This window comes from Saccostrea echinata, unplaced genomic scaffold (genome assembly GCF_033153115.1).
Source record: "Saccostrea echinata isolate AGI-Se365-2 ecotype Australia unplaced genomic scaffold, CSIRO_AGI_Sech_v1 ptg000001l, whole genome shotgun sequence".
Taxonomy (NCBI): domain Eukaryota; kingdom Metazoa; phylum Mollusca; class Bivalvia; order Ostreida; family Ostreidae; genus Saccostrea; species Saccostrea echinata.
This window is the reverse complement of record NW_026889750.1, coordinates 33,118,158-33,143,833: the sequence shown is the minus strand read 5'-3', so window position 1 is coordinate 33,143,833 and position 25,676 is coordinate 33,118,158. Positions and strand designations below refer to the sequence as shown.

The 25,676-nt window shown below is 47.2% G+C and overlaps 1 protein-coding gene across 1 annotated transcript in view; it reads right to left on the bottom strand.

Annotated features, from left to right (window-relative positions):
- LOC133196893 (mucin-2-like) overlaps positions 1-25,676 on the bottom strand; it is a 65,279-nt gene that overhangs the window by 25,357 nt on the left and 14,246 nt on the right. The window contains exons 6-13 of the mRNA XM_061332744.1: positions 25,265-25,327; positions 17,519-17,638; positions 17,304-17,313; positions 16,625-16,860; positions 7,708-7,818; positions 4,354-4,422; positions 3,819-3,906; positions 1,001-1,159 (exon numbers count right to left, since the gene is read on the bottom strand). Of these exons, the coding sequence (XP_061188728.1) occupies positions 1,001-1,159; positions 3,819-3,906; positions 4,354-4,422; positions 7,708-7,818; positions 16,625-16,860; positions 17,304-17,313; positions 17,519-17,638; positions 25,265-25,327 (856 nt within the window). The remainder of the gene's footprint in view (positions 1-1,000; positions 1,160-3,818; positions 3,907-4,353; positions 4,423-7,707; positions 7,819-16,624; positions 16,861-17,303; positions 17,314-17,518; positions 17,639-25,264; positions 25,328-25,676) is intronic.

Sequence of the window (25,676 nt, the reverse complement as noted above, 5' to 3'; positions counted from 1 at the left end):
TAGAGGAGCTGGCTTTACTTGAGCTTCTTACAGTTGTTGGAACAGCTGTGGTGCTTTCTGTAGCTGTTGTGCTGGCTTCAGTACTGCTTGTTGTTGCGCTGGTTTCACTTGTCGTGCTAGGTTTTGTACTTGTTGAAATGACTTCAGCGGTAGAGCTACTCACAGTGGAGGACTCCGTGCTGCCTAGTGTTGAGGTTGTGTCTGCAACTGTGGATGTCAATGTAGCTTGAGTTGTAGAGGTGCTGGCTTCACTTGTGCTGCTTACAGTTGTTGGAACAGCTGTGGTGCTTTCTGTAGCTGTTGTGCTGGCTTCAGTACTGCTTGTTGTTGCGCTGGTTTCACTTGTCGTGCTAGGTTCTGTACTTGTTGAAGTGACTTCAGCGGTAGAGCTAGTGACAGTGGAGGACTCCGTGCTGCCTAGTGTTGAGGTTGTTGTGTCTGCAACTGTGGATGTTAGTGTAGCTTGAGTTGTAGAGGTGCTGGCTTCACTTGTGCTGCTTACAGTTGTTGGAACAGCTGTGGTGCTTTCTGTAGCTGTTGTGCTGGCTTCAGTACTGCTACTTGTTGCGCTGGTTTCACTTGTCGTGGTAGGTTCTGTACTTGTTGAAGTGACTTCAGCCGTAGAGCTACTGACAGTGGAGGACTCCGTGCTGCCTAGTGTTGAGGTTGTTGTGTCTGTAAATTGGGATGTATCTTGCTTCATTTGTAGCGGTTTTTATTTCACGTTTGATGATTAGCGTTGTCCGAAGATTTTTCGTTTTTTTCTCATAGGAATTACTCCTCTTTATATTTTGAATATGTAAGTGTTTGTGTCTCCGTTTTTGTATTAGTACTTTATACTTTTTCTTCTGTTTGACCTTCTTTGTTTGCTTATAATCAACGATTTTAGAATTTTTGAAAATAAAGCTTTTTAGATTTTCCCTGACTTTTCTGACAAATTGCATAGAATTCTGTCCTACTAATTTTATTTCTGTCCAACTTTATGGAAGAGAAAACTTACCTTCAAGATTAGATGTAGAATTTGAAACTATGGTTGGAGAAATGGGCTCGGTTGAAAGCTTTGTTGTTGCACTGGATGAAATATCAACTGAGGTTGTTGTTTTTGCAGCTTCAGTGCTAGAAGAACTACTTGTTGCTCCTAAATCTGTCGATGTCGTTCCTGTTGTAAAGAATTGTCAATTTGAAATATTTCAGAAGTGAATCGGTATCGATTAACTGTTTAAAAGCATACATTTGGGAGAAGTACAGAATGTATTTTTCATTGATTTATTTTTGTCGAAGGCTACGCTCAGTTATTTACTTGTTATAAGAAAAGTTGAGGACTTTCAGCATATTCAAAGAGGCATTATGATTTTACATTTGATACATCCACTTGAATAATGAAATACATGTGTAATGTGGAAACTAGAATTTTTTTATATAATCTTGAAAACCCGCCCAGAATAACTAGATACAAGCTTACTCTACTATTATTAGTGAAACGAAAATATTGTGAACGTACATATATTAGTGAAATCAATATTCAGACAAATCATGTGTTTCAATTGATCACTCAATCATGACATAACTCACCCGAGTTTCAAAAGCAGCAGCTATCAGTTTTAATTATATATTATCATGTTATTTAAACTAGTGGATTAAGTGCAGTTCGAAAGGCGCTTAAATATAACAACTACTATAAGTACGTTAAAGCTTCTTTCCTTTAAAAGCCAGAAAGATGGTGAATGTCATTGTTATCTAATATGCAGAAAAGTATTACAGATAAATAAAAATAGTTAACGTGACTTACTTAACAGACTCATACTATCGCATATTGTAATAATAATACGCTTAAGAAAATTCAACAAATAAAATGAGTATATGGATGTATGCTACACAGTTCCCCGTGCTACACAGGAAGCTAGTAAAAAACATTAGTGTTCTTCAGAAGATATACCCTGTACAATGAATTATTCTTAAATAATACTTGCCATCTCCAGTTGTGGTTAAAATGTTCAAAACTGTAGAGGTATAAACAGATTTAGTAGAAAAAGTGTTGACATCGATTATTGTGCTGTCTAGACTTGTTGGAGCAGCTGTGGTGTTTTCTGTAGCTGTTGTGCTGGCTTCAGTACTGCTTGTTGTTGCGCTGGTTTCACTTGTCGTGCTAGGTTCTGTACTTGTTGAAGTGACTTCAGCGGTAGAGCTACTGACAGTGGAGGACTCCGTGCTGCCTAGTGTTGAGGTTGTTGTGTCTGCAACTGTGGATGTCAATGTAGCTTGAGTTGTAGAGGTGCTGGCTTCACTTGTGCTGCTTACAGTTGTTGGAAGAGCTGTGGTGCTTTCTGTAGCTGTTGTGCTGGCTTCAGTACTGCTTGTTGTTGCGCTGGTTTCACTTGTCGTGCTAGGTTCTGTACTTGTTGAAGTGACTTCAGCGGTAGAGCTACTGACAGTGGAGGACTCCGTGCTGCCTAGTGTTGAGGTTGTTGTGTCTGCAACTGTGGATGTCAATGTAGCTTGTGTTGTAGAGGTGCTGGCTTCACTTGTGCTGCTTACAGTTGTTGGAAGAGCTGTGGTGCTTTCTGTAGCTGTTGTGCTGGCTTCAGTACTGCTTGTTGTTGCGCTGGTTTCACTTGTCGTGCTAGGTTCTGTACTTGTTGAAGTGACTTCAGCCGTAGAGCTACTGACAGTGGAGGACTCCGTGCTGCCTAGTGTTGAGATTGTTGTGTCTGCAACTGTGGATGTCAATGTAGCTTGAGTTGTAGAGGTGCTGCCTTCACTTGTGCTGCTTACAGTTGTTGGAACAGCTGTGGTGCTTTCTGTAGCTGTTGTGCTGGCTTCAGTACTGCTTGTTGTTGCGCTGGTTTCACTTGTCGTGCTAGGTTCTGTACTTGTTGAAGTGACTTCAGCGGTAGAGCTGCTGACAGTGGAGGACTCCGTGCTGCCTAGTGTTGAGGTTGTTGTGTCTGCAACTGTGGATGTCAATGTAGCTTGAGTTGTAGAGGAGCTGGCTTCACTTGTGCTGCTTACAGTTGTTGGAACAGCTGTGGTGCTTTCTGTAGCTGTTGTGCTGGCTTCAGTACTGCTTGTTGTTGCGCTGGTTTCACTTGTCGTGCTAGGTTCTGTACTTGTTGAAGTGACTTCAGCCGTAGAGCTACTGACAGTGGAGGACTCCGTGCTGCCTAGTGTTGAGGTTGTTGTGTCTGCAACTGTGGATGTCAATGTAGCTTGAGTTGTAGAGGAGCTGGCTTCACTTGTGCTGCTTACAGTTGTTGGAACAGCTGTGGTGCTTTCTGTAGCTGTTGTGCTGGCTTCAGTACTGCTTGTTGTTGCGCTGGTTTCACTTGTCGTGCTAGGTTCTGTACTTGTTGAAGTGACTTCAGCCGTAGAGCTACTGACAGTGGAGGACTTCGTGCTGCCTAGTGTTGAGGTTGTTGTGTCTGCAACTGTGGATGTCAATGTAGCTTGTGTTGTAGAGGTGCTGGCTTCACTTGTGCTGCTTACAGTTGTTGGAACAGCTGTGGTGCTTTCTGTAGCTGTTGTGTTGGCTTCAGTACTGCTTGTTGTTGCGCTGGTTTCACTTGTCGTGCTAGGTTCTGTACTTGTTGAAGTGACTTCAGCCGTAGAGATACTGACAGTGGAGGACTCCGTGCTGCCTAGTGTTGAGGTTGTTGTGTCTGCAACTGTGGATGTCAATGTAGCTTGAGTTGTAGAGGTGCTGGCTTCACTTGTGCTGCTTACAGTTGTTGGAACAGCTGTGGTGCTTTCTGTAGCTGTTGTGCTGCCTTCAGTACTGCTTGTTGTTGCGCTGGTTTCACTTGTCGTGCTAGATTCTGTACTTTTTGAAGTGACTTCATCGGTAGAGCTACTGACAGTGGAGGACTCCGTGCTGCCTAGTGTTGAGGTTGTTGTGTCTGCAACTGTGGATGTCAATGTAGCTTGAGTTGTAGAGGTGCTGGCTTCACTTGTGCTGCTTACAGTTGTTGGAACAGCTGTGGTGGTTTCTGTAGCTGTTGTGCTGGCTTCAGTACTGCTTGTTGTTGCGCTGGTTTCACTTGTCGTGCTAGGTTCTGTACTTGGTGAAGTGACTTCAGCCGTAGAGCTACTGACAGTGGAGGACTCCGTGCTGCCTAGTGTTGAGGTTGTTGTGTCTGCAACTGTGGATGTCAATGTAGCTTGAGTTGTAGAGGTGCTGGCTTCACTTGTGCTGCTTACAGTTATTGGAAGAGCTGTGGTGCTTTCTGTAGCTGTTGTGCTGGCTTCAGTACTGCTTGTTGTTGCACTGGTTTCACTTGTCGTGGTAGGTTCTGTACTTGTTGAAGTGACTTCAGCCGTAGAGCTACTGACAGTGGAGGACTCCGTGCTGCCTAGTGTTGAGGTTGTTGTGTCTGCAACTGTGGATGTCAATGTAGCTTGAGTTGTAGAGGTGCTGGCTTCACTTGTGCTGCTTACAGTTGTTGGAAGAGCTGTGGTGCTTTCTGTAGCTGTGTTGCTGGCTTCAGTACTGCTTGTTGTTGCGCTGGTTTCACTTGTCGTGCTAGGTTCTGTACTTGTTGAAGTGACTTCAGCCGTAGAGCTACTGACAGTGGAGGACTCCGTGCTGCCTAGTGTTGAGGTTGTTGTGTCTGCAACTGTGGATGTCAATGTAGCTTGAGTTGTAGAGGTGCTGGCTTCACTTGTGCTGCTTACAGTTGTTGGAACAGCTGTGGTGCTTTCTGTAGCTGTTGTGCTGGCTTCAGTACTGCTACTTGTTGCGCTGGTTTCACTTGTCGTGCTAGGTTCTGTACTTGTTGAAGTGATTTCAGCCGTAGAGCTACTGACAGTGGAGGACTCCGTGCTGCCTAGTGTTGAGGTTGTTGTGTCTGCAACTGTGGATGTCAATGTAGCTTGAGTTGTAGAGGTGCTGGCTTCACTTGTGCTGCTTACAGTTGTTGGAAGAGCTGTGGTGCTTTCTGTAGCTGTTGTGCTGGCTTCAGTACTGCTTGTTGTTGCGCTGGTTTCACTTGTCGTGCTAGGTTCTGTACTTGTTGAAGTGACTTCAGCCGTAGAGCTACTGACAGTGGAGGACTCCGTGCTGCCTAGTGTTGAGGTTGTTGTGTCTGCAACTGTGGATGTCAATGTAGCTTGAGTTGTAGAGGTGATGTCTTCACTTGTGCTGCTTACAGTTGTTGGAACAGCTGTGGTGCTTTCTGTAGCTGTTGTGCTGGCTTCAGTACTGCTTGTTGTTGCGCTGGTTTCACTTGTCGTGCTAGGTTCTGTACTTGTTGAAGTGACTTCAGCCGTAGAGCTACTGACAGTGGAGGACTCCGTGCTGCCTAGTGTTGAGGTTGTTGTGTCTGCAACTGTGGATGTCAATGTAGCTTGAGTTGTAGAGGTGCTGGCTTCACTTGTGCTGCTTACAGTTGTTGGAAGAGCTGTGGTGCTTTCTGTAGCTGTTGTGCTGGCTTCAGTACTGCTTGTTGTTGCGCTGTTTTCACTTGTCGTGCTAGCTTCTGTACTTGTTGAAGTGACTTCAGCCGTAGGGCTAGTGACAGTGGAGGACTCCGTGCTGCCTAGTGTTGAGGTTGTTGTGTCTGCAACTGTGGATGTCAATGTAGCTTGAGTTGTAGAGGTGCTGGCTTCACTTGTGCTGCTTACAGTTGTTGGAACAGCTGTGGTGCTTTCTGTAGCTGTTGTGCTGGCTTCAGTACTGCTTGTTGTTGCGCTGGTTTCACTTGTCGTGCTAGGTTCTGTACTTGTTGAAGTGACTTCAGCGGTAGAGCTACTGACAGTGGAGGACTCCGTGCTGCCTAGTGTTGAGGTTGTTGTGTCTGCAACTGTGGATGTCAATGTAGCTTGAGTTGTAGAGGTGATGTCTTCACTTGTGCTGCTTACAGTTGTTGGAAGAGCTGTGGTGCTTTCTGTAGCTGTTGTGCTGGCTTCAGTACTGCTTGTTGTTGCGCTGGTTTCACTTGTGCTAGGTTCTGTACTTGTTGAAGTGACTTCAGCCGTAGAGCTACTGACAGTGGAGGACTCCGTGCTGCCTAGTGTTGAGGTTGTTGTGTCTGCAACTGTGGATGTCAATGTAGCTTGAGTTGTAGAGGTGATGTCTTCACTTGTGCTGCTTACAGTTGTTGGAACAGCTGTGGTGCTTTCTGTAGCTGTTGTGCTGGCTTCAGTACTGCTTGTTGTTGCGCTGGTTTCACTTGTGCTAGGTTCTGTACTTGTTGAAGTGACTTCAGCCGTAGAGCTACTGACAGTGGACTCCGTCCTGCCTAGTGTTGAGGTTGTTGTGTCTGCAACTGTGGATGTCAATGTAGCTTGAGTTGTAGAGGTGCTGGCTTCACTTGTGCTGCTTACAGTTGTTGGAACAGCTGTGGTGCTTTCTGTAGCTGTGTTGCTGGCTTCAGTACTGCTTGTTGTTGCGCTGGTTTCACTTGTCGTGCTAGGTTCTGTACTTGTTGAAGTGACTTCAGCGGTAGAGCTACTGACAGTGGAGGACTCCGTGCTGCCTAGTGTTGAGGTTGTTGTGTCTGCAACTGTGGATGTCAATGTAGCTTGAGTTGTAGAGGTGCTGGCTTCACTTGTGCTGCTTACAGTTGTTGGAACAGCTGTGGTGCTTTCTGTAGCTGTTGTGCTGGCTTCAGTACTGCTACTTGTTGCGCTGGTTTCACTTGTCGTGCTAGGTTCTGTACTTGTTGAAGTGATTTCAGCCGTAGAGCTACTGACAGTGGAGGACTCCGTGCTGCCTAGTGTTGAGGTTGTTGTGTCTGCAACTGTGGATGTCAATGTAGCTTGAGTTGTAGAGGTGCTGGCTTCACTTGTGCTGCTTACAGTTGTTGGAAGAGCTGTGGTGCTTTCTGTAGCTGTTGTGCTGGCTTCAGTACTGCTTGTTGTTGCGCTGGTTTCACTTGTCGTGCTAGGTTCTGTACTTGTTGAAGTGACTTCAGCCGTAGAGCTACTGACAGTGGAGGACTCCGTGCTGCCTAGTGTTGAGGTTGTTGTGTCTGCAACTGTGGATGTCAATGTAGCTTGAGTTGTAGAGGTGATGTCTTCACTTGTGCTGCTTACAGTTGTTGGAACAGCTGTGGTGCTTTCTGTAGCTGTTGTGCTGGCTTCAGTACTGCTTGTTGTTGCGCTGGTTTCACTTGTCGTGCTAGGTTCTGTACTTGTTGAAGTGACTTCAGCCGTAGAGCTACTGACAGTGGAGGACTCCGTGCTGCCTAGTGTTGAGGTTGTTGTGTCTGCAACTGTGGATGTCAATGTAGCTTGAGTTGTAGAGGTGCTGGCTTCACTTGTGCTGCTTACAGTTGTTGGAAGAGCTGTGGTGCTTTCTGTAGCTGTTGTGCTGGCTTCAGTACTGCTTGTTGTTGCGCTGTTTTCACTTGTCGTGCTAGCTTCTGTACTTGTTGAAGTGACTTCAGCCGTAGGGCTAGTGACAGTGGAGGACTCCGTGCTGCCTAGTGTTGAGGTTGTTGTGTCTGCAACTGTGGATGTCAATGTAGCTTGAGTTGTAGAGGTGCTGGCTTCACTTGTGCTGCTTACAGTTGTTGGAACAGCTGTGGTGCTTTCTGTAGCTGTTGTGCTGGCTTCAGTACTGCTTGTTGTTGCGCTGGTTTCACTTGTCGTGCTAGGTTCTGTACTTGTTGAAGTGACTTCAGCGGTAGAGCTACTGACAGTGGAGGACTCCGTGCTGCCTAGTGTTGAGGTTGTTGTGTCTGCAACTGTGGATGTCAATGTAGCTTGAGTTGTAGAGGTGATGTCTTCACTTGTGCTGCTTACAGTTGTTGGAACAGCTGTGGTGCTTTCTGTAGCTGTTGTGCTGGCTTCAGTACTGCTTGTTGTTGCGCTGGTTTCACTTGTGCTAGGTTCTGTACTTGTTGAAGTGACTTCAGCCGTAGAGCTACTGACAGTGGAGGACTCCGTGCTGCCTAGTGTTGAGGTTGTTGTGTCTGCAACTGTGGATGTCAATGTAGCTTGAGTTGTAGAGGTGATGTCTTCACTTGTGCTGCTTACAGTTGTTGGAACAGCTGTGGTGCTTTCTGTAGCTGTTGTGCTGGCTTCAGTACTGCTTGTTGTTGCGCTGGTTTCACTTGTGCTAGGTTCTGTACTTGTTGAAGTGACTTCAGCCGTAGAGCTACTGACAGTGGACTCCGTCCTGCCTAGTGTTGAGGTTGTTGTGTCTGCAACTGTGGATGTCAATGTAGCTTGAGTTGTAGAGGTGCTGGCTTCACTTGTGCTGCTTACAGTTGTTGGAACAGCTGTGGTGCTTTCTGTAGCTGTTGTGCTGGCTTCAGTACTGCTTGTTGTTGCGCTGGTTTCACTTGTCGTGCTAGGTTCTGTACTTGTTGAAGTGACTTCAGCGGTAGAGCTACTGGCAGTGGAGGACTCCGTGGTGCCTAGTGTTGAGGTTGTTGTGTCTGCAACTGTGGATGTCAATGTAGCTTGAGTTGTAGAGGTGATGTCTTCACTTGTGCTGCTTACAGTTGTTGGAACAGCTGTGGTGCTTTCTGTAGCTGTTGTGCTGGCTTCAGTACTGCTTGTTGTTGCGCTGGTTTCACTTGTCGTGCTAGCTTCTGTACTTGTTGAAGTGACTTCAGCCGTAGAGCTACTGACAGTGGAGGACTCCGTGCTGCCTAGTGTTGAGGTTGTTGTGTCTGCAACTGTGGATGTCAATGTAGCTTGAGTTGTAGAGGTGCTGGCTTCACTTGTGCTGCTTACAGTTGTTGGAACAGCTGTGGTGCTTTCTGTAGCTGTTGTGCTGGCTTCAGTACTGCTTGTTGTTGCGCTGGTTTCACTTGTCGTGCTAGCTTCTGTACTTGTTGAAGTGACTTCAGCCGTAGAGCTACTGACAGTGGAGGACTCCGTGCTTCCTAGTGTTGAGGTTGTTGTGTCTGCAACTGTGGATGTCAATGTAGCTTGAGTTGTAGAGGTGCTGGCTTCACTTGTGCTGCTTACAGTTGTTGGAACAGCTGTGGTGCTTTCTGTAGCTGTTGTGCTGGCTTCAGTACTGCTTGTTGTTGCGCTGGTTTCACTTGTCGTGCTAGCTTCTGTACTTGTTGAAGTGACTTCAGCCGTAGAGCTACTGACAGTGGAGGACTCCGTGCTGCCTAGTGTTGAGGTTGTTGTGTCTGCAACTGTGGATGTCAATGTAGCTTGAGTTGTAGAGGTGCTGGCTTCACTTGTGCTGCTTACAGTTGTTGGAAGAGCTGTGGTGCTTTCTGTAGCTGTTGTGCTGGCTTCAGTACTGCTTGTTGTTGCGCTGGTTTCACTTGTCGTGCTAGGTTTTGTACTTGTTGAAGTGACTTCAGCCGTATAGCTACTGACAGTGGAGGACTCCGTGCTGCCTAGTGTTGAGGTTGTTGTGTCTGCAACTGTGGATGTCAATGTAGCTTGAGTTGTAGAGGTGCTGGCTTCACTTGTGCTGCTTACAGTTGTTGGAAGAGCTGTGGTGCTTTCTGTAGCTGTTGTGCTGGCTTCAGTACTGCTTGTTGTTGCGCTGGTTTCACTTGTCGTGGTAGGTTCTGTACTTGTTGAAGTGACTTCAGCCGTATAGCTACTGACAGTGGAGGACTCCGTGCTGCCTAGTGTTGAGGTTGTTGTGTCTGCAACTGTGGATGTCAATGTAGCTTGAGTTGTAGAGGTGCTGGCTTCACTTGTGCTGCTTACAGTTGTTGGAAGAGCTGTGGTGCTTTCTGTAGCTGTTGTGCTGGCTTCAGTACTGCTTGTTGTTGCGCTGGTTTCACTTGTCGTGGTAGGTTCTGTACTTGTTGAAGTGACTTCAGCCGTAGAGCTAGTGACAGTGGAAGACTCCGTGCTGCCTTGTGTTGAGGATGTTGTGTCTGTAAATTGGGATGTATCTTGCTTCATTTGTAGCGGTTTTTATTTCACGTTTGATGATTAGCGTTGTCCGAAGATTTTTCGTTTTTTTCTTATAGGAATTACTCTTCTTTATATTTTGAATATGTAAGTGTTTGTGTCTCCGTTTTTGTATTAGTACTTTATACTTTTCCTTCTGTTTTGACCTTCTTTGTTTGCTTATAATCAACGATTTTAGAATTTTTGAAAATAAAGCTTTTTAGATTTTCCCTGACTTTTCTGACAAATTGCATAGAATTCTGTCCTACTAATTTTATTTCTGTCCACCTTTATGGAAGAGAAAACTTACCTTCAAGATTAGATGTAGAATTTGAAACTATGGTTGGAGAAATGGGCTCGGTTGAAAGCTTTGTTGTTGCACTAGATGAAATATCAACTGAGGTTGTTTTTGCAGCTTCAGTGCTAGAAGAACTACTTGTTGCTCCTAAATCTGTCGATGTCGTTCCTGTTGTAAAGAATTGTCAATTTGAAATAATTCAGAAGTGAATCGGTATCGATTAACTGTTTAAAAGCATACATTTGGGAGATCTTGAAAACCCGCCCAGAATAACTAGATACAAGCTTACTCTACTATTATTAGTGAAACGAAAATATTGTGAACGTACATATATTAGTGAAATCAATATTCAGACAAATCATGTGTTTCAATTGATCACTCAATCATGACATAACTCACCCGAGTTTCAAAAGCAGCAGCTATCAGTTTTAATTATATATTATCATGTTATTTAAACTAGTGGATTAAGTGCAGTGCGAAAGGCGCTTAAATATAAGAACTACTATAAGTACGTTAAAGCTTCTTTCCTTTAAAAGCCAGAAAGATGGTGAATGTCATTGTTATCTGATATGCAGAAAAGTATTACAGATAAATAAAAATAGTTAACGTGACTTACTTAACAGACTCATACTATTGCATATTGTAATAATACGCTTAAGAAAATTCAACAAATAAATTGAGTATATGGATGTATGCTACACAGTTCCCCGTGCTACACAGGAAGCTAATAAAAAACATTAGTGTTCTTCAGAAGATATACCCTGTACAATGAATTATTCTTAAACAATACTTGCCATCTCCAGTTGTGGTTAAAATGTTCAAAACTGTAGAGGTATAAACAGATTTAGTAGAAAAAGTGTTGACATCGATTATTGTGCTGTCTAGACTTGTTGGAGCAGCTGTGGTGCTTTCTATAGCTGTTGTGCTGGCTTCAGTACTGCTTGTTGTTGCGCTGGTTTCACTTGTCTTGCTAGGTTCTGTACTTGGTGAAGTGACTTCAGCCGTAGAGCTACTGACAGTGGAGGACTCCGTGCTGCCTAGTGTTGAGGTTGTTGTGTCTGCAACTGTGGATGTCAATGTAGCTTGAGTTGTAGAGGTGCTGGCTTCACTTGTGCTGCTTACAGTTATTGGAACAGCTGTGGTGCTTTCTGTAGCTGTTGTGCTGGCTTCAGTACTGCTTGTTGTTGCGCTGGTTTCACTTGTCGTGCTAGGTTCTGTACTTGTTGAAGTGACTTCAGCGGTAGAGCTAGTGACAGTGGAGTACTCCGTGCTGCCTAGTGTTGAGGTTGTTGTGTCTACAACTGTGGATGTCAATGTAGCTTGAGTTGTAGAGGTGCTGGCTTCACTTGTGCTGCTTACAGTTGTTGGAACAGCTGTGGTGCTTTCTGTAGCTGTTGTGCTGGCTTCAGTACTGCTTGTTGTTGCGCTGGTTTCACTTGTCGTGCTAGGTTCTGTACTTGTTGAAGTGACTTCAGCCGTAGAGCTACTGACAGTGGAGGACTCCGTGCTGCCTAGTGTTGAGGTTGTTGTGTCTGCAACTGTGGATGTCAATGTAGCTTGAGTTGTAGAGGTGCTGGCTTCACTTGTGCTGCTTACAGTCGTTGGAACAGCTTTGGTGCTTTCTGTAGCTGTTGTGCTGGCTTCAGTACTGCTTGTTGTTGCGCTGGTTTCACTTGTCGTGCTAGGTTCTGTACTTGTTGAAGTGATTTCAGCCGTAGAGCTACTGACAGTGGAGGACTCCGTGCTGCCTAGTGTTGAGGTTGTTGTGTCTGCAACTGTGGATGTCAATGTAGCTTGAGTTGTAGAGGTGCTGGCTTCACTTGTGCTGCTTACAGTTGTTGGAACAGCTGTGGTGCTTTCTGTAGCTGTTGTGCTGGCTTCAGTACTGCTTGTTGTTGCGCTGGTTTCACTTGTCGTGCTAGGTTCTGTACTTGTTGAAGTGACTTCAGCCGTAGAGCTACTGACAGTGGAGGACTCCGTGCTGCCTAGTGTTGAGGTTGTTGTGTCTGCAACTGTGGATGTCAATGTAGCTTGAGTTGTAGAGGTGCTGGCTTCACTTCTGCTGCTTACAGTCGTTGGAACAGCTTTGGTGCTTTCTGTAGCTGTTGTGCTGGCTTCAGTACTGCTACTTGTTGCGCTGGTTTCACTTGTCGTGCTAGGTTCTGTACTTGTTGAAGTGATTTCAGCCGTAGAGCTACTGACAGTGGAGGACTCCGTGCTGCCTAGTGTTGAGGTTGTTGTGTCTGCAACTGTGGATGTCAATGTAGCTTGAGTTGTAGAGGTGCTGGCTTCACTTGTGCTGCTTACAGTTGTTGGAACAGCTGTGGTGCTTTCTGTAGCTGTTGTGCTGGCTTCAGTACTGCTTGTTGTTGCGCTGGTTTCACTTGTCGTGCTAGATTCTGTACTCGTTGAAGTGACTTCAGCCGTAGAGCTACTGACAGTGGAGGACTCCGTGCTGCCTAGTGTTGAGGTTGTTGTGTCTGCAACTGTGGATGTCAATGTAGCTTGAGTTGTAGAGGTGCTGGCTTCACTTGTGCTGCTTACAGTCGTTGGAACAGCTTTGGTGCTTTCTGTAGCTGTTGTGCTGGCTTCAGTACTGCTTGTTGTTGCGCTGGTTTCACTTGTCGTGCTAGGTTCTGTACTTGTTGAAGTGATTTCAGCCGTAGAGCTACTGACAGTGGAGGACTCCGTGCTGCCTAGTGTTGAGGTTGTTGTGTCTGCAACTGTGGATGTCAATGTAGCTTGAGTTGTAGAGGTGCTGGCTTCACTTGTGCTGCTTACAGTTGTTGGAACAGCTGTGGTGCTTTCTGTAGCTGTTGTGCTGGCTTCAGTACTGCTTGTTGTTGCGCTGGTTTCACTTGTCGTGCTAGATTCTGTACTTGTTGAAGTGACTTCAGCCGTAGAGCTACTGACAGTGGAGGACTCCGTGCTGCCTAGTGTTGAGGTTGTTGTGTCTGCAACTGTGGATGTCAATGTAGCTTGAGTTGTAGAGGTGCTGGCTTCACTTGTGTTGCTTACAGTTGTTGGAACAGCTGTGGTGCTTTCTGTAGCTGTTGTGCTGGCTTCAGTACTGCTTGTTGTTGCGCTGGTTTCACTTGTCTTGCTAGGTTCTGTACTTGGTGAAGTGACTTCAGCCGTAGAGCTACTGACAGTGGAGGACTCCGTGCTGCCTAGTGTTGAGGTTGTTGTGTATGCAACTGTGGATGTCAATGTAGCTTGAGTTGTAGAGGTGCTGGCTTCACTTCTGCTGCTTACAGTTATTGGAACAGCTGTGGTGCTTTCTGTAGCTGTTGTGCTGGCTTCAGTACTGCTTGTTGTTGCGCTGGTTTCACTTGTCGTGCTAGGTTCTGTACTTGTTGAAGTGACTTCAGCGGTAGAGCTACTGACAGTGGAGGACTCCGTGCTGCCTAGTGTTGAGGTTGTTGTGTCTGCAACTGTGGATGTCAATGTAGCTTGAGTTGTAGAGGTGCTGGCTTCACTTGTGCTGCTTACAGTTGTTGGAACAGCTGTGGTGCTTTCTGTAGCTGTTGTGCTGGCTTCAGTACTGCTTGTTGTTGCACTGGTTTCACTTGTCGTGCTAGGTTCTGTACTTGGTGAAGTGACTTCAGCCGTAGAGCTACTGACAGTGGAGGACTCCGTGCTGCCTAGTGTTGAGGTTGTTCTGTCTGCAACTGTGGATGTCAATGTAGCTTGAGTTGTAGAGGTGCAGGCTTCACTTGTGCTGCTTATAGTCGTTGGAACAGCTGTGCTGCTTTCTGTAGCTGTTGTTCTGGCTTCAGTACTGCTTGTTGTTGCGCTGGTTTCACTTGTCGTGCTAGGTTCTGTACTTGTTGAAGTGATTTCAGCCGTAGAGCTACTGACAGTGGAGGACTCCGTGCTGCCTAGTGTTGAGGTTGTTGTGTCTGCAACTGTGGATGTCAATGTAGCTTGAGTTGTAGAGGTGCTGGCTTCACTTGTGCTGCTTACAGTTGTTGGAACAGCTGTGGTGCTTTCTGTAGCTGTTGTGCTGGCTTCAGTACTGCTTGTTGTTGCGCTGGTTTCACTTGTCGTGCTAGCTTCTGTACTTGTTGAAGTGACTTCAGCCGTAGAGCTACTGACAGTGGAGGACTCCGTGCTGCCTAGTGTTGAGGTTGTTGTGTCTGCAACTGTGGATGTCAATGTAGCTTGAGTTGTAGAGGTGCTGGCTTCACTTGTGCTGCTTACAGTTGTTGGAACAGCTGTGGTGCTTTCTGTAGCTGTTGTGCTGGCTTCAGTACTGCTACTTGTTGCGCTGGTTTCACTTGTCGTGCTAGGTTCTGTACTTGTTGAAGTGACTTCAGCGGTAGAGCTACTGACAGTGGAGGACTCCGTGCTGCCTAGTGTTGAGGTGTTTGTGTCTGCAACTGTGGATGTCAATGTAGCTTGAGTTGTAGAGGTGCTGGCTTCACTTGTGCTGCTTACAGTTGTTGGAACAGCTGTGGTGCTTTCTGTAGCTGTTGTGCTGGCTTCAGTACTGCTACTTGTTGCGCTGGTTTCACTTGTCGTGCTAGATTCTGTACTTGTTGAAGTGACTTCAGCGGTAGAGCTACTGACAGTGGAGAACTCCGTGCTTCCTAGTGTTGAGGTTGTTGTGTCTGCAACTGTGGATGTCAATGTAGCTTGAGTTGTAGAGGTGCTGGCTTCACTTGTGTTGCTTACAGTTGTTGGAACAGCTGTGGTGCTTTCTGTAGCTGTTGTGCTGGCTTCAGTACTGCTTGTTGTTGCGCTGGTTTCACTTGTCTTGCTAGGTTCTGTACTTGGTGAAGTGACTTCAGCCGTAGAGCTACTGACAGTGGAGGACTCCGTGCTGCCTAGTGTTGAGGTTGTTGTGTATGCAACTGTGGATGTCAATGTAGCTTGAGTTGTAGAGGTGCTGGCTTCACTTGTGCTGCTTACAGTTGTTGGAACAGCTGTGGTGGTTTCTGTAGCTGTTGTGCTGGCTTCAGTACTGCTTGTTGTTGCGCTGGTTTCACTTGTCGTGCTAGGTTCTGTACTTGTTGAAGTGACTTCAGCCGTATAGCTACTGACAGTGGAGGACTCCGTGCTGCCTAGTGTTGAGGTTGTTGTGTCTGCAACTGTGGATGTCAATGTAGCTTGAGTTGTAGAGGTGCTGGCTTCACTTGTGCTGCTTACAGTTGTTGGAACAGCTGTGGTGCTTTCTGTAGCTGTTGTGCTGGCTTCAGTACTGCTTGTTGTTGCGCTGGTTTCACTTGTCGTGCTAGATTCTGTACTTGTTGAAGTGACTTCAGCGGTAGAGCTACTGACAGTGGAGGACTCCGTGCTGCCTAGTGTTGAGGTTGTTGTGTCTGCAACTGTGGATGTCAATGTAGCTTGAGTTGTAGAGGTGCTGGCTTCACTTGTGCTGCTTACAGTTGTTGGAACAGCTGTGGTGCTTTCTGTAGCTGTTGTGCTGGCTTCAGTACTGCTTGTTGTTGCGCTGGTTTCACTTGTCGTGCTAGGTTCTGTACTTGTTGAAGTGACTTCAGCCGTAGAGCTACTGACAGTGGAGGACTCCGTGCTGCCTAGTGTTGAGGTTGTTGTGTCTGCAACTGTGGATGTCAATGTAGCTTGAGTTGTAGAGGTGCTGGCTTCACTTGTGCTGCTTACAGTTGTTGGAACAGCTGTGGTGCTTTCTGTAGCTGTTGTGCTGGCTTCAGTACTGCTTGTTGTTGCACTGGTTTCACTTGTCGTGCTAGGTTCTGTACTTGGTGAAGTGACTTCAGCGGTAGAGCTACTGACAGTGGAGGACTCCGTGCTGCCTAGTGTTGAGGTTGTTGTGTCTGCAACTGTGGATGTCAATGTAGCTTGAGTTGTAGAGGTGCTGGCTTCACTTGTGCTGCTTACAGTTGTTGGAACAGCTGTGGTGCTTTCTGTAGCTGTTGTGCTGGCTTCAGTACTGCTACTTGTTGCGCTGGTTTCACTTGTCGTGCTAGGTTCTGTACTTGTTGAAGTGACTTCAGCCGTAGAGCTACTGACAGTGGAGGACTCCGTGCTGCCTAGTGTGGAGGTTGTTGTGTCTGCAACTGTGGATGTCAATGTAGCTTGAGTTGTAGAGGTGCTGGCTTCACTTGTGCTGCTTACAGTTGTTGGAACAGCTGTGGTGCTTTCTGCAGCTGTTGTGCTGGCTTCAGTACTGCTTGTTGTTGCGCTGGTTTCACTTGTCGTGCTAGGTTCTGTACTTGTTGAAGTGACTTCAGCCGTAGAGCTACTGACAGTGGAGGACTCCGTGCTGCCTAGTGTTGAGGTTGTTGTGTCTGCAACTGTGGATGTCAATGTAGCTTGAGTTGTAGAGGTGCTGGCTTCACTTGTGCTGCTTACAGTTGTTGGAACAGCTGTGGTGCTTTCTGTAGCTGTTGTGCTGGCTTCAGTACTGCTTGTTGTTGCGCTGGTTTCACTTGTCGTGCTAGCTTCTGTACTTGTTGAAGTGACTTCAGCCGTAGAGCTACTGACAGTGGAGGACTCCGTGCTGCCTAGTGTTGAGGTTGTTGTGTCTGCAACTGTGGATGTCAATGTAGCTTGAGTTGTAGAGGTGCTGGCTTCACTTGTGCTGCTTACAGTTGTTGGAACAGCTGTGGTGCTTTCTGTAGCTGTTGTGCTGGCTTCAGTACTGCTACTTGTTGCGCTGGTTTCACTTGTCGTGCTAGATTCTGTACTTGTTGAAGTGACTTCAGCGGTAGAGCTACTGACAGTGGAGAACTCCGTGCTTCCTAGTGTTGAGGTTGTTGTGTCTGCAACTGTGGATGTCAATGTAGCTTGAGTTGTAGAGGTGCTGGCTTCACTTGTGCTGCTTACAGTTGTTGGAACAGCTGTGGTGCTTTCTGTAGCTGTTGTGCTGGCTTCAGTACTGCTACTTGTTGCGCTGGTTTCACTTGTCGTGCTAGGTTCTGTACTTGGTGAAGTGACTTCAGCCGTAGAGCTACTGACAGTGGAGGACTCCGTGCTGCCTAGTGTTGAGGTTGTTGTGTCTGCAACTGTGGATGTCAATGTAGCTTGAGTTGTAGAGGTGCTGGCTTCACTTGTGCTGCTTACAGTTGTTGGAACAGCTGTGGTGCTTTCTGTAGCTGTTGTTCTGGCTTCAGTACTGCTACTTGTTGCGCTGGTTTCACTTGTCGTGCTAGATTCTGTACTTGTTGAAGTGACTTCAGCGGTAGAGCTACTGACAGTGGAGAACTCCGTGCTTCCTAGTGTTGAGGTTGTTGTGTCTGCAACTGTGGATGTCAATGTAGCTTGAGTTGTAGAGGTGCTGGCTTCACTTGTGCTGCTTACAGTTGTTGGAACAGCTGTGGTGCTTTCTGTAGCTGTTGTGCTGGCTTTAGTACTGCTACTTGTTGCGCTGGTTTCACTTGTCATGCTAGGTTCTGTACTTGTTGAAGTGACTTCAGCGGTAGAGCTACTGACAGTGGAGGACTCCGTGCTGCCTAGTGTTGAGGTTGTTGTGTCTGCAACTGTGGATGTCAATGTAGCTTGAGTTGTAGAGGTGCTGGCTTCACTTGTGCTGCTTACAGTTGTTGGAACAGCTGTGGTGCTTTCTGCAGCTGTTGTGCTGGCTTCAGTACTGCTTGCTGTTGCGCTGGTTTCACTTGTCGTGCTAGGTTCTGTACTTGTTGAAGTGACTTCAGCGGTAGAGCTACTGACAGTGGAGGACTCCGTGCTGCCTAGTGTTGAGGTTGTTGTGTCTGCAACTGTGGATGTCAATGTAGCTTGAGTTGTAGAGGTGATGTCTTCACTTGTGCTGCTTACAGTTGTTGGAACAGCTGTGGTGCTTTCTGTAGCTGTTGTGCTGGCTTCAGTACTGCTTGTTGTTGGGCTGGTTTCACTTGTCGTGCTAGGTTCTGTACTTGTTGAAGTGACTTCAGCGGTAGAGCTACTGACAGTGGAGGACTCCGTGCTGCCTAGTGTTGAGGTTGTTGTGTCTGCAACTGTGGATGTCAATGTAGCTTGAGTTGTAGAGGTGCTGGCTTCACTTGTGCTGCTTACAGTTGTTGGAACAGCTGTGGTGCTTTCTGTAGCTGTTGTGCTGGCTTCAGTACTGCTACTTGTTGCGCTGGTTTCACTTGTCGTGTTAGCTTCTGTACTTGTTGAAGTGACTTCAGCCGTAGAGCTACTGACAGTGGAGGACTCCGTGCTGCCTAGTGTTGAGGTTGTTGTGTCTGCAACTGTGGATGTCAATGTAGCTTGAGTTGTAGAGGTGCTGGCTTCACTTGTGCTGCTTACAGTTGTTGGAACAGCTGTGGTGCTTTCTGTAGCTGTTGTTCTGGCTTCAGTACTGCTACTTGTTGCGCTGGTTTCACTTGTCGTGCTAGATTCTGTACTTGTTGAAGTGACTTCAGCGGTAGAGCTACTGACAGTGGAGGACTCCGTGCTGCCTAGTGTTGAGGTTGTTGTGTCTGCAACTGTGGATGTCAATGTAGCTTGAGTTGTAGAGGTGCTGGCTTCACTTGTGCTGCTTACAGTTGTTGGAACAGCTGTGGTGCTTTCTGTAGCTGTTGTGCTGGCTTCAGTACTGCTTGTTGTTGCGCTGGTTTCACTCTTCGTGCTAGATTCTGTACTTGTTGAAGTGACTTCAGCGGTAGAGCTACTGACAGTGGAGAACTCCGTGCTTCCTAGTGTTGAGGTTGTTGTGTCTGCAACTGTGGATGTCAATGTAGCTTGAGTTGTAGAGGTGCTGGCTTCACTTGTGCTGCTTACAGTTGTTGGAACAGCTGTGGTGCTTTCTGTAGCTGTTGTGCTGGCTTCAGTACTGCTACTTGTTGCGCTGGTTTCACTTGTCATGCTAGGTTCTGTACTTGTTGAAGTGACTTCAGCGGTAGAGCTACTGACAGTGGAGGACTCCGTGCTGCCTAGTGTTGAGGTTGTTGTGTCTGCAACTGTGGATGTCAATGTAGCTTGAGTTGTAGAGGTGCTGGCTTCACTTGTGCTGCTTACAGTTGTTGGAACAGCTGTGGTGCTTTCTGTAGCTGTTGTGCTGGCTTCAGTACTGCTTGTTGTTGCGCTGGTTTCACTTGTCGTGCTAGGTTCTGTACTTGGTGAAGTGACTTCAGCGGTAGAGCTACTGACAGTGGAGGACTCCGTGCTGCCTAGTGTTGAGGTTGTTGTGTCTACAACTGTGGATGTCAATGTTGCTTGAGTTGTAGAGGTGCTGGCTTCACTTGTGCTGCTTACAGTTGTTGGAACAGCTGTGGTGCTTTCTGTAGCTGTTGTGCTGGCTTCAGTACTGCTTGTTGTTGCGCTGGTTTCACTTGTCGTGCTAGGTTCTGTACTTGTTGAAGTGACTTCAGCCGTAGAGCTACTGACAGTGGAGGACTCCGTGCTGCCTAGTGTTGAGGTTGTTGTGTCTGCAACTGTGGATGTCAATGTAGCTTGAGTTGTAGAGGTGCTGGCTTCACTTGTGCTGCTTACAGTTGTTGGAACAGCTGTGGTGCTTTCTGTAGCTGTTGTGCTGGCTTCAGTACTGCTTGTTGTTGCGCTGGTTTCACTTGTCGTGCTAGATTCTGTACTTGTTGAAGTGACTTCAGCGGTAGAGCTACTGACAGTGGAGAACTCAGTGCTTCCTAGTGTTGAGGTTGTTTTGTCTGCAACTGTGGATGTCGATGTAGCTTGAGTTGTAGAGGTGCTGGCTTCACTTGTGCTGCTTACAGTTGTTGGAACAGCTGTGCTGCTTTCTGTAGCTGTTGTGCTGGCTTTAGTACTGCTACTTGTTGCGCTGGTTTCACTTGTCATGCTAGGTTCTGTACTTGTTGAAGTGACTTCAGCGGTAGAGCTACTGACAGTGGAGGACTCCGTGCTGCCTAGTGTTGAGGTTGTTGTGTCTGCAACTGTGGATGTCAATGTAGCTTGAGTTGTAGAGGTGCTGGCTTCACTTGTGCTGCTTACAGTTGTTGGAACAGATGTGGTGCTTTCTGTAGCTGTTGTGCTGGCTTCAGTACTGCTTGTTGTTGCGCTGGTTTCACTCTTCGTGCTAGCTTCTGTACTTGTTGAAGTGACTTCAGCCGTAGAGCTACTGACAGTGGAGGACTCCGTGCTGCCTAGTGTTGAGGTTGTTGTGTCTGCAACTGTGGATGTCAATGTAGCTTGAGTTGTAGAGGTGCTGGCTTCACTTGTGCTGCTTACAGTTGTTGGAACAGCTGTGGTGCTTTCTGTAGCTGTTGTGCTGGCTTCAGTACTGCTACTTGTTGCGCTGGTTTCACTTGTCGTGCTAGGTTCTGTACTTGTTGAAGTGACTTCAGCCGTAGAGCTACTGACAGTGGAGGACTCCGTGCTGCCTAGTGTTGAGGTTGTTGTGTCTGCAACTGTGGATGTCAATGTAGCTTGAGTTGTAGAGGTGCTGGCTTCACTTGTGTTGCTTACAGTTGTTGGAACAGCTGTGCTGCTTTCTGTAGCTGTTGTGCTGGCTTCAGTACTGCTTGTTGTTGCGCTGGTTTCACTTGTCGTGCTAGGTTCTGTACTTGGTGAAGTGACTTCAGCCGTAGAGCTACTGACAGTGGAGGACTCCGTGCTGCCTAGTGTTGAGGTTGTTGTGTCTGCAACTGTGGATGTCAATGTAGCTTGAGTTGTAGAGGTGCTGGCTTCACTTGTGCTGCTTACAGTTATTGGAACAGCTGTGGTGCTTTCTGTAGCTGTTGTGCTGGCTTCAGTACTGCTTGTTGTTGCGCTGGTTTCACTTGTCGTGCTAGCTTCTGTACTTGTTGAAGTGACTTCAGCGGTAGAGCTACTGACAGTGGAGGACTCCGTGCTGCCTAGTGTTGAGGTTGTTGTGTCTGCAACTGTGGATGTCAATGTAGCTTGAGTTGTAGAGGTGCTGGCTTCACTTGTGCTGCTTACAGTTGTTGGAACAGCTGTGGTGCTTTCTGTAGCTGTTGTGCTGGCTTCAGTACTGCTTGTTGTTGCGCTGGTTTCACTTGTCGTGCTAGATTCTGTACTTGTTGAAGTGATTTCAGCCGTAGAGCTACTGACATTGGAGGACTCCGTGCTGCCTAGTGTTGAGGTTGTTGTGTCTGCAACTGTGGATGTCAATGTAGCTTGAGTTGTAGAGGTGCTGGCTTCACTTGTGCTGCTTACAGTTGTTGGAACAGCTGTGGTGCTTTCTGTAGCTGTTATGCTGGCTTCAGTACTGCTTGTTGTTGCGCTGGTTTCACTTGTCGTGCTAGGTTCTGTACTTGTTGAAGTGACTTCAGCCGTAGAGCTACTGACAGTGGAGGACTCCGTGCTGCCTAGTGTTGAGGTTGTTGTGTCTGCAATTGTGGATGTCAATGTAGCTTGAGTTGTAGAGGTGCTGCCTTCACTTGTGCTGCTTACAGTTGTTGGAACAGCTGTGCTGCTTTCTGTAGCTGTTGTGCTGGCTTCAGTACTGCTTGTTGTTGCACTGGTTGCACTTGTCGTGCTAGGTTCTGTACTTGTTGAAGTGACTTCAGCGGTAGAGCTACTGACAGTGGAGGACTCCGTGCTGCCTAGTGTTGAGGTTGTTGTGTCTGCAACTGTGGATGTCAATGTAGCTTGAGTTGTAGAGGTGCTGGCTTCACTTGTGCTGCTTACAGTTATTGGAACAGCTGTGCTGCTTTCTATAGCTGTTGTGCTGGCTTCAGTACTGCTTGTTGTTGCGCTGGTTTCACTTGTCGTGCTAGATTCTGTACTTGTTGAAGTGACTTCAGCGGTAGAGCTACTGACAGTGGAGGACTCCGTGCTGCCTAGTGTTGAGGTTGTTGTGTCTGCAACTGTGGATGTCAATGTAGCTTGAGTTGTAGAGGTGCTGGCTTCACTTGTGCTGCTTACAGTTGTTGGAACAGCTGTGGTGCTTTCTGTAGCTGTTGTGCTGGCTTCAGTACTGCTTGTTGTTGCGCTGGTTTCACTTGTCATGCTAGGTTCTGTACTTGTTGAAGTGACTTCAGCGGTAGAGCTACTGACAGTGGAGGACTCCGTGCTGCCTAGTGTTGAGGTTGTTGTGTCTGCAACTGTGGATGTCAATGTAGCTTGAGTTGTAGAGGTGCTGGCTTCACTTGTGCTGCTTACAGTTGTTGGAACAGCTGTGGTGCTTTCTGTAGCTGTTGTTCTGGCTTCAGTACTGCTACTTGTTGCGCTGGTTTCACTTGTCGTGCTAGATTCTGTACTTGTTGAAGTGACTTCAGCGGTAGAGCTACTGACAGTGGAGGACTCCGTGCTGCCTAGTGTTGAGGTTGTTGTGTCTGCAACTGTGGATGTCAATGTAGCTTGAGTTGTAGAGGTGCTGGCTTCACTTGTGCTGCTTACAGTTGTTGGAACAGCTGTGGTGCTTTCTGTAGCTGTTGTGCTGGCTTCAGTACTGCTTGTTGTTGCGCTGGTTTCACTTGTCGTGCTAGGTTCTGTACTTGTTGAAGTGACTTCAGCCGTAGAGCTACTGACAGTGGAGAACTCCGTGCTTCCTAGTGTTGAGGTTGTTGTGTCTGCAACTGTGGATGTCAATGTAGCTTGAGTTGTAGAGGTGCTGGCTTCACTTGTGCTGCTTACAGTTGTTGGAACAGCTGTGGTGCTTTCTGTAGCTGTTGTGCTGGCTTCAGTACTGCTACTTGTTGCGCTGGTTTCACTTGTCATGCTAGGTTCTGTACTTGTTGAAGTGACTTCAGCGGTAGAGCTACTGACAGTGGAGGACTCCGTGCTGCCTAGTGTTGAGGTTGTTGTGTCTGCAACTGTGGATGTCAATGTAGCTTGAGTTGTAGAGGTGCTGGCTTCACTTGTGCTGCTTACAGTTGTTGGAACAGCTGTGGTGCTTTCTGTAGCTGTTGTGCTGGCTTCAGTACTGCTTGTTGTTGCGCTGGTTTCACTTGTCGTGCTAGGTTCTGTACTTGGTGAAGTGACTTCAGCGGTAGAGCTACTGACAGTGGAGGACTCCGTGCTGCCTAGTGTTGAGGTTGTTGTGTCTACAACTGTGGATGTCAATGTTGCTTGAGTTGTAGAGGTGCTGGCTTCACTTGTGCTGCTTACAGTTGTTGGAACAGCTGTGGTGCTTTCTGTAGCTGTTGTGCTGGCTTCAGTACTGCTTGTTGTTGCGCTGGTTTCACTTGTCGTGCTAGGTTCTGTACTTGTTGAAGTGACTTCAGCCGTAGAGCTACTGACAGTGGAGGACTCCGTGCTGCCTAGTGTTGAGGTTGTTGTGTCTGCAACTGTGGATGTCAATGTAGCTTGAGTTGTAGAGGTGCTGGCTTCACTTGTGCTGCTTACAGTTGTTGGAACAGCTGTGGTGCTTTCTGTAGCTGTTGTGCTGGCTTCAGTACTGCTTGTTGTTGCGCTGGTTTCACTTGTCGTGCTAGATTCTGTACTTGTTGAAGTGACTTCAGCGGTAGAGCTACTGACAGTGGAGAACTCAGTGCTTCCTAGTGTTGAGGTTGTTTTGTCTGCAACTGTGGATGTCGATGTAGCTTGAGTTGTAGAGGTGCTGGCTTCACTTGTGCTGCTTACAGTTGTTGGAACAGCTGTGCTGCTTTCTGTAGCTGTTGTGCTGGCTTTAGTACTGCTACTTGTTGCGCTGGTTTCACTTGTCATGCTAGGTTCTGTACTTGTTGAAGTGACTTCAGCGGTAGAGCTACTGACAGTGGAGGACTCCGTGCTGCCTAGTGTTGAGGTTGTTGTGTCTGCAACTGTGGATGTCAATGTAGCTTGAGTTGTAGAGGTGCTGGCTTCACTTGTGCTGCTTACAGTTGTTGGAACAGATGTGGTGCTTTCTGTAGCTGTTGTGCTGGCTTCAGTACTGCTTGTTGTTGCGCTGGTTTCACTCTTCGTGCTAGCTTCTGTACTTGTTGAAGTGACTTCAGCCGTAGAGCTACTGACAGTGGAGGACTCCGTGCTGCCTAGTGTTGAGGTTGTTGTGTCTGCAACTGTGGATGTCAATGTAGCTTGAGTTGTAGAGGTGCTGGCTTCACTTGTGCTGCTTACAGTTGTTGGAACAGCTGTGGTGCTTTCTGTAGCTGTTGTGCTGGCTTCAGTACTGCTACTTGTTGCGCTGGTTTCACTTGTCGTGCTAGGTTCTGTACTTGTTGAAGTGACTTCAGCCGTAGAGCTACTGACAGTGGAGGACTCCGTGCTGCCTAGTGTTGAGGTTGTTGTGTCTGCAACTGTGGATGTCAATGTAGCTTGAGTTGTAGAGGTGCTGGCTTCACTTGTGTTGCTTACAGTTGTTGGAACAGCTGTGCTGCTTTCTGTAGCTGTTGTGCTGGCTTCAGTACTGCTTGTTGTTGCGCTGGTTTCACTTGTCGTGCTAGGTTCTGTACTTGGTGAAGTGACTTCAGCCGTAGAGCTACTGACAGTGGAGGACTCCGTGCTGCCTAGTGTTGAGGTTGTTGTGTCTGCAACTGTGGATGTCAATGTAGCTTGAGTTGTAGAGGTGCTGGCTTCACTTGTGCTGCTTACAGTTATTGGAACAGCTGTGGTGCTTTCTGTAGCTGTTGTGCTGGCTTCAGTACTGCTTGTTGTTGCGCTGGTTTCACTTGTCGTGCTAGCTTCTGTACTTGTTGAAGTGACTTCAGCGGTAGAGCTACTGACAGTGGAGGACTCCGTGCTGCCTAGTGTTGAGGTTGTTGTGTCTGCAACTGTGGATGTCAATGTAGCTTGAGTTGTAGAGGTGCTGGCTTCACTTGTGCTGCTTACAGTTGTTGGAACAGCTGTGGTGCTTTCTGTAGCTGTTGTGCTGGCTTCAGTACTGCTTGTTGTTGCGCTGGTTTCACTTGTCGTGCTAGATTCTGTACTTGTTGAAGTGATTTCAGCCGTAGAGCTACTGACATTGGAGGACTCCGTGCTGCCTAGTGTTGAGGTTGTTGTGTCTGCAACTGTGGATGTCAATGTAGCTTGAGTTGTAGAGGTGCTGGCTTCACTTGTGCTGCTTACAGTTGTTGGAACAGCTGTGGTGCTTTCTGTAGCTGTTATGCTGGCTTCAGTACTGCTTGTTGTTGCGCTGGTTTCACTTGTCGTGCTAGGTTCTGTACTTGTTGAAGTGACTTCAGCCGTAGAGCTACTGACAGTGGAGGACTCCGTGCTGCCTAGTGTTGAGGTTGTTGTGTCTGCAATTGTGGATGTCAATGTAGCTTGAGTTGTAGAGGTGCTGCCTTCACTTGTGCTGCTTACAGTTGTTGGAACAGCTGTGCTGCTTTCTGTAGCTGTTGTGCTGGCTTCAGTACTGCTTGTTGTTGCACTGGTTGCACTTGTCGTGCTAGGTTCTGTACTTGTTGAAGTGACTTCAGCGGTAGAGCTACTGACAGTGGAGGACTCCGTGCTGCCTAGTGTTGAGGTTGTTGTGTCTGCAACTGTGGATGTCAATGTAGCTTGAGTTGTAGAGGTGCTGGCTTCACTTGTGCTGCTTACAGTTATTGGAACAGCTGTGCTGCTTTCTATAGCTGTTGTGCTGGCTTCAGTACTGCTTGTTGTTGCGCTGGTTTCACTTGTCGTGCTAGATTCTGTACTTGTTGAAGTGACTTCAGCGGTAGAGCTACTGACAGTGGAGGACTCCGTGCTGCCTAGTGTTGAGGTTGTTGTGTCTGCAACTGTGGATGTCAATGTAGCTTGAGTTGTAGAGGTGCTGGCT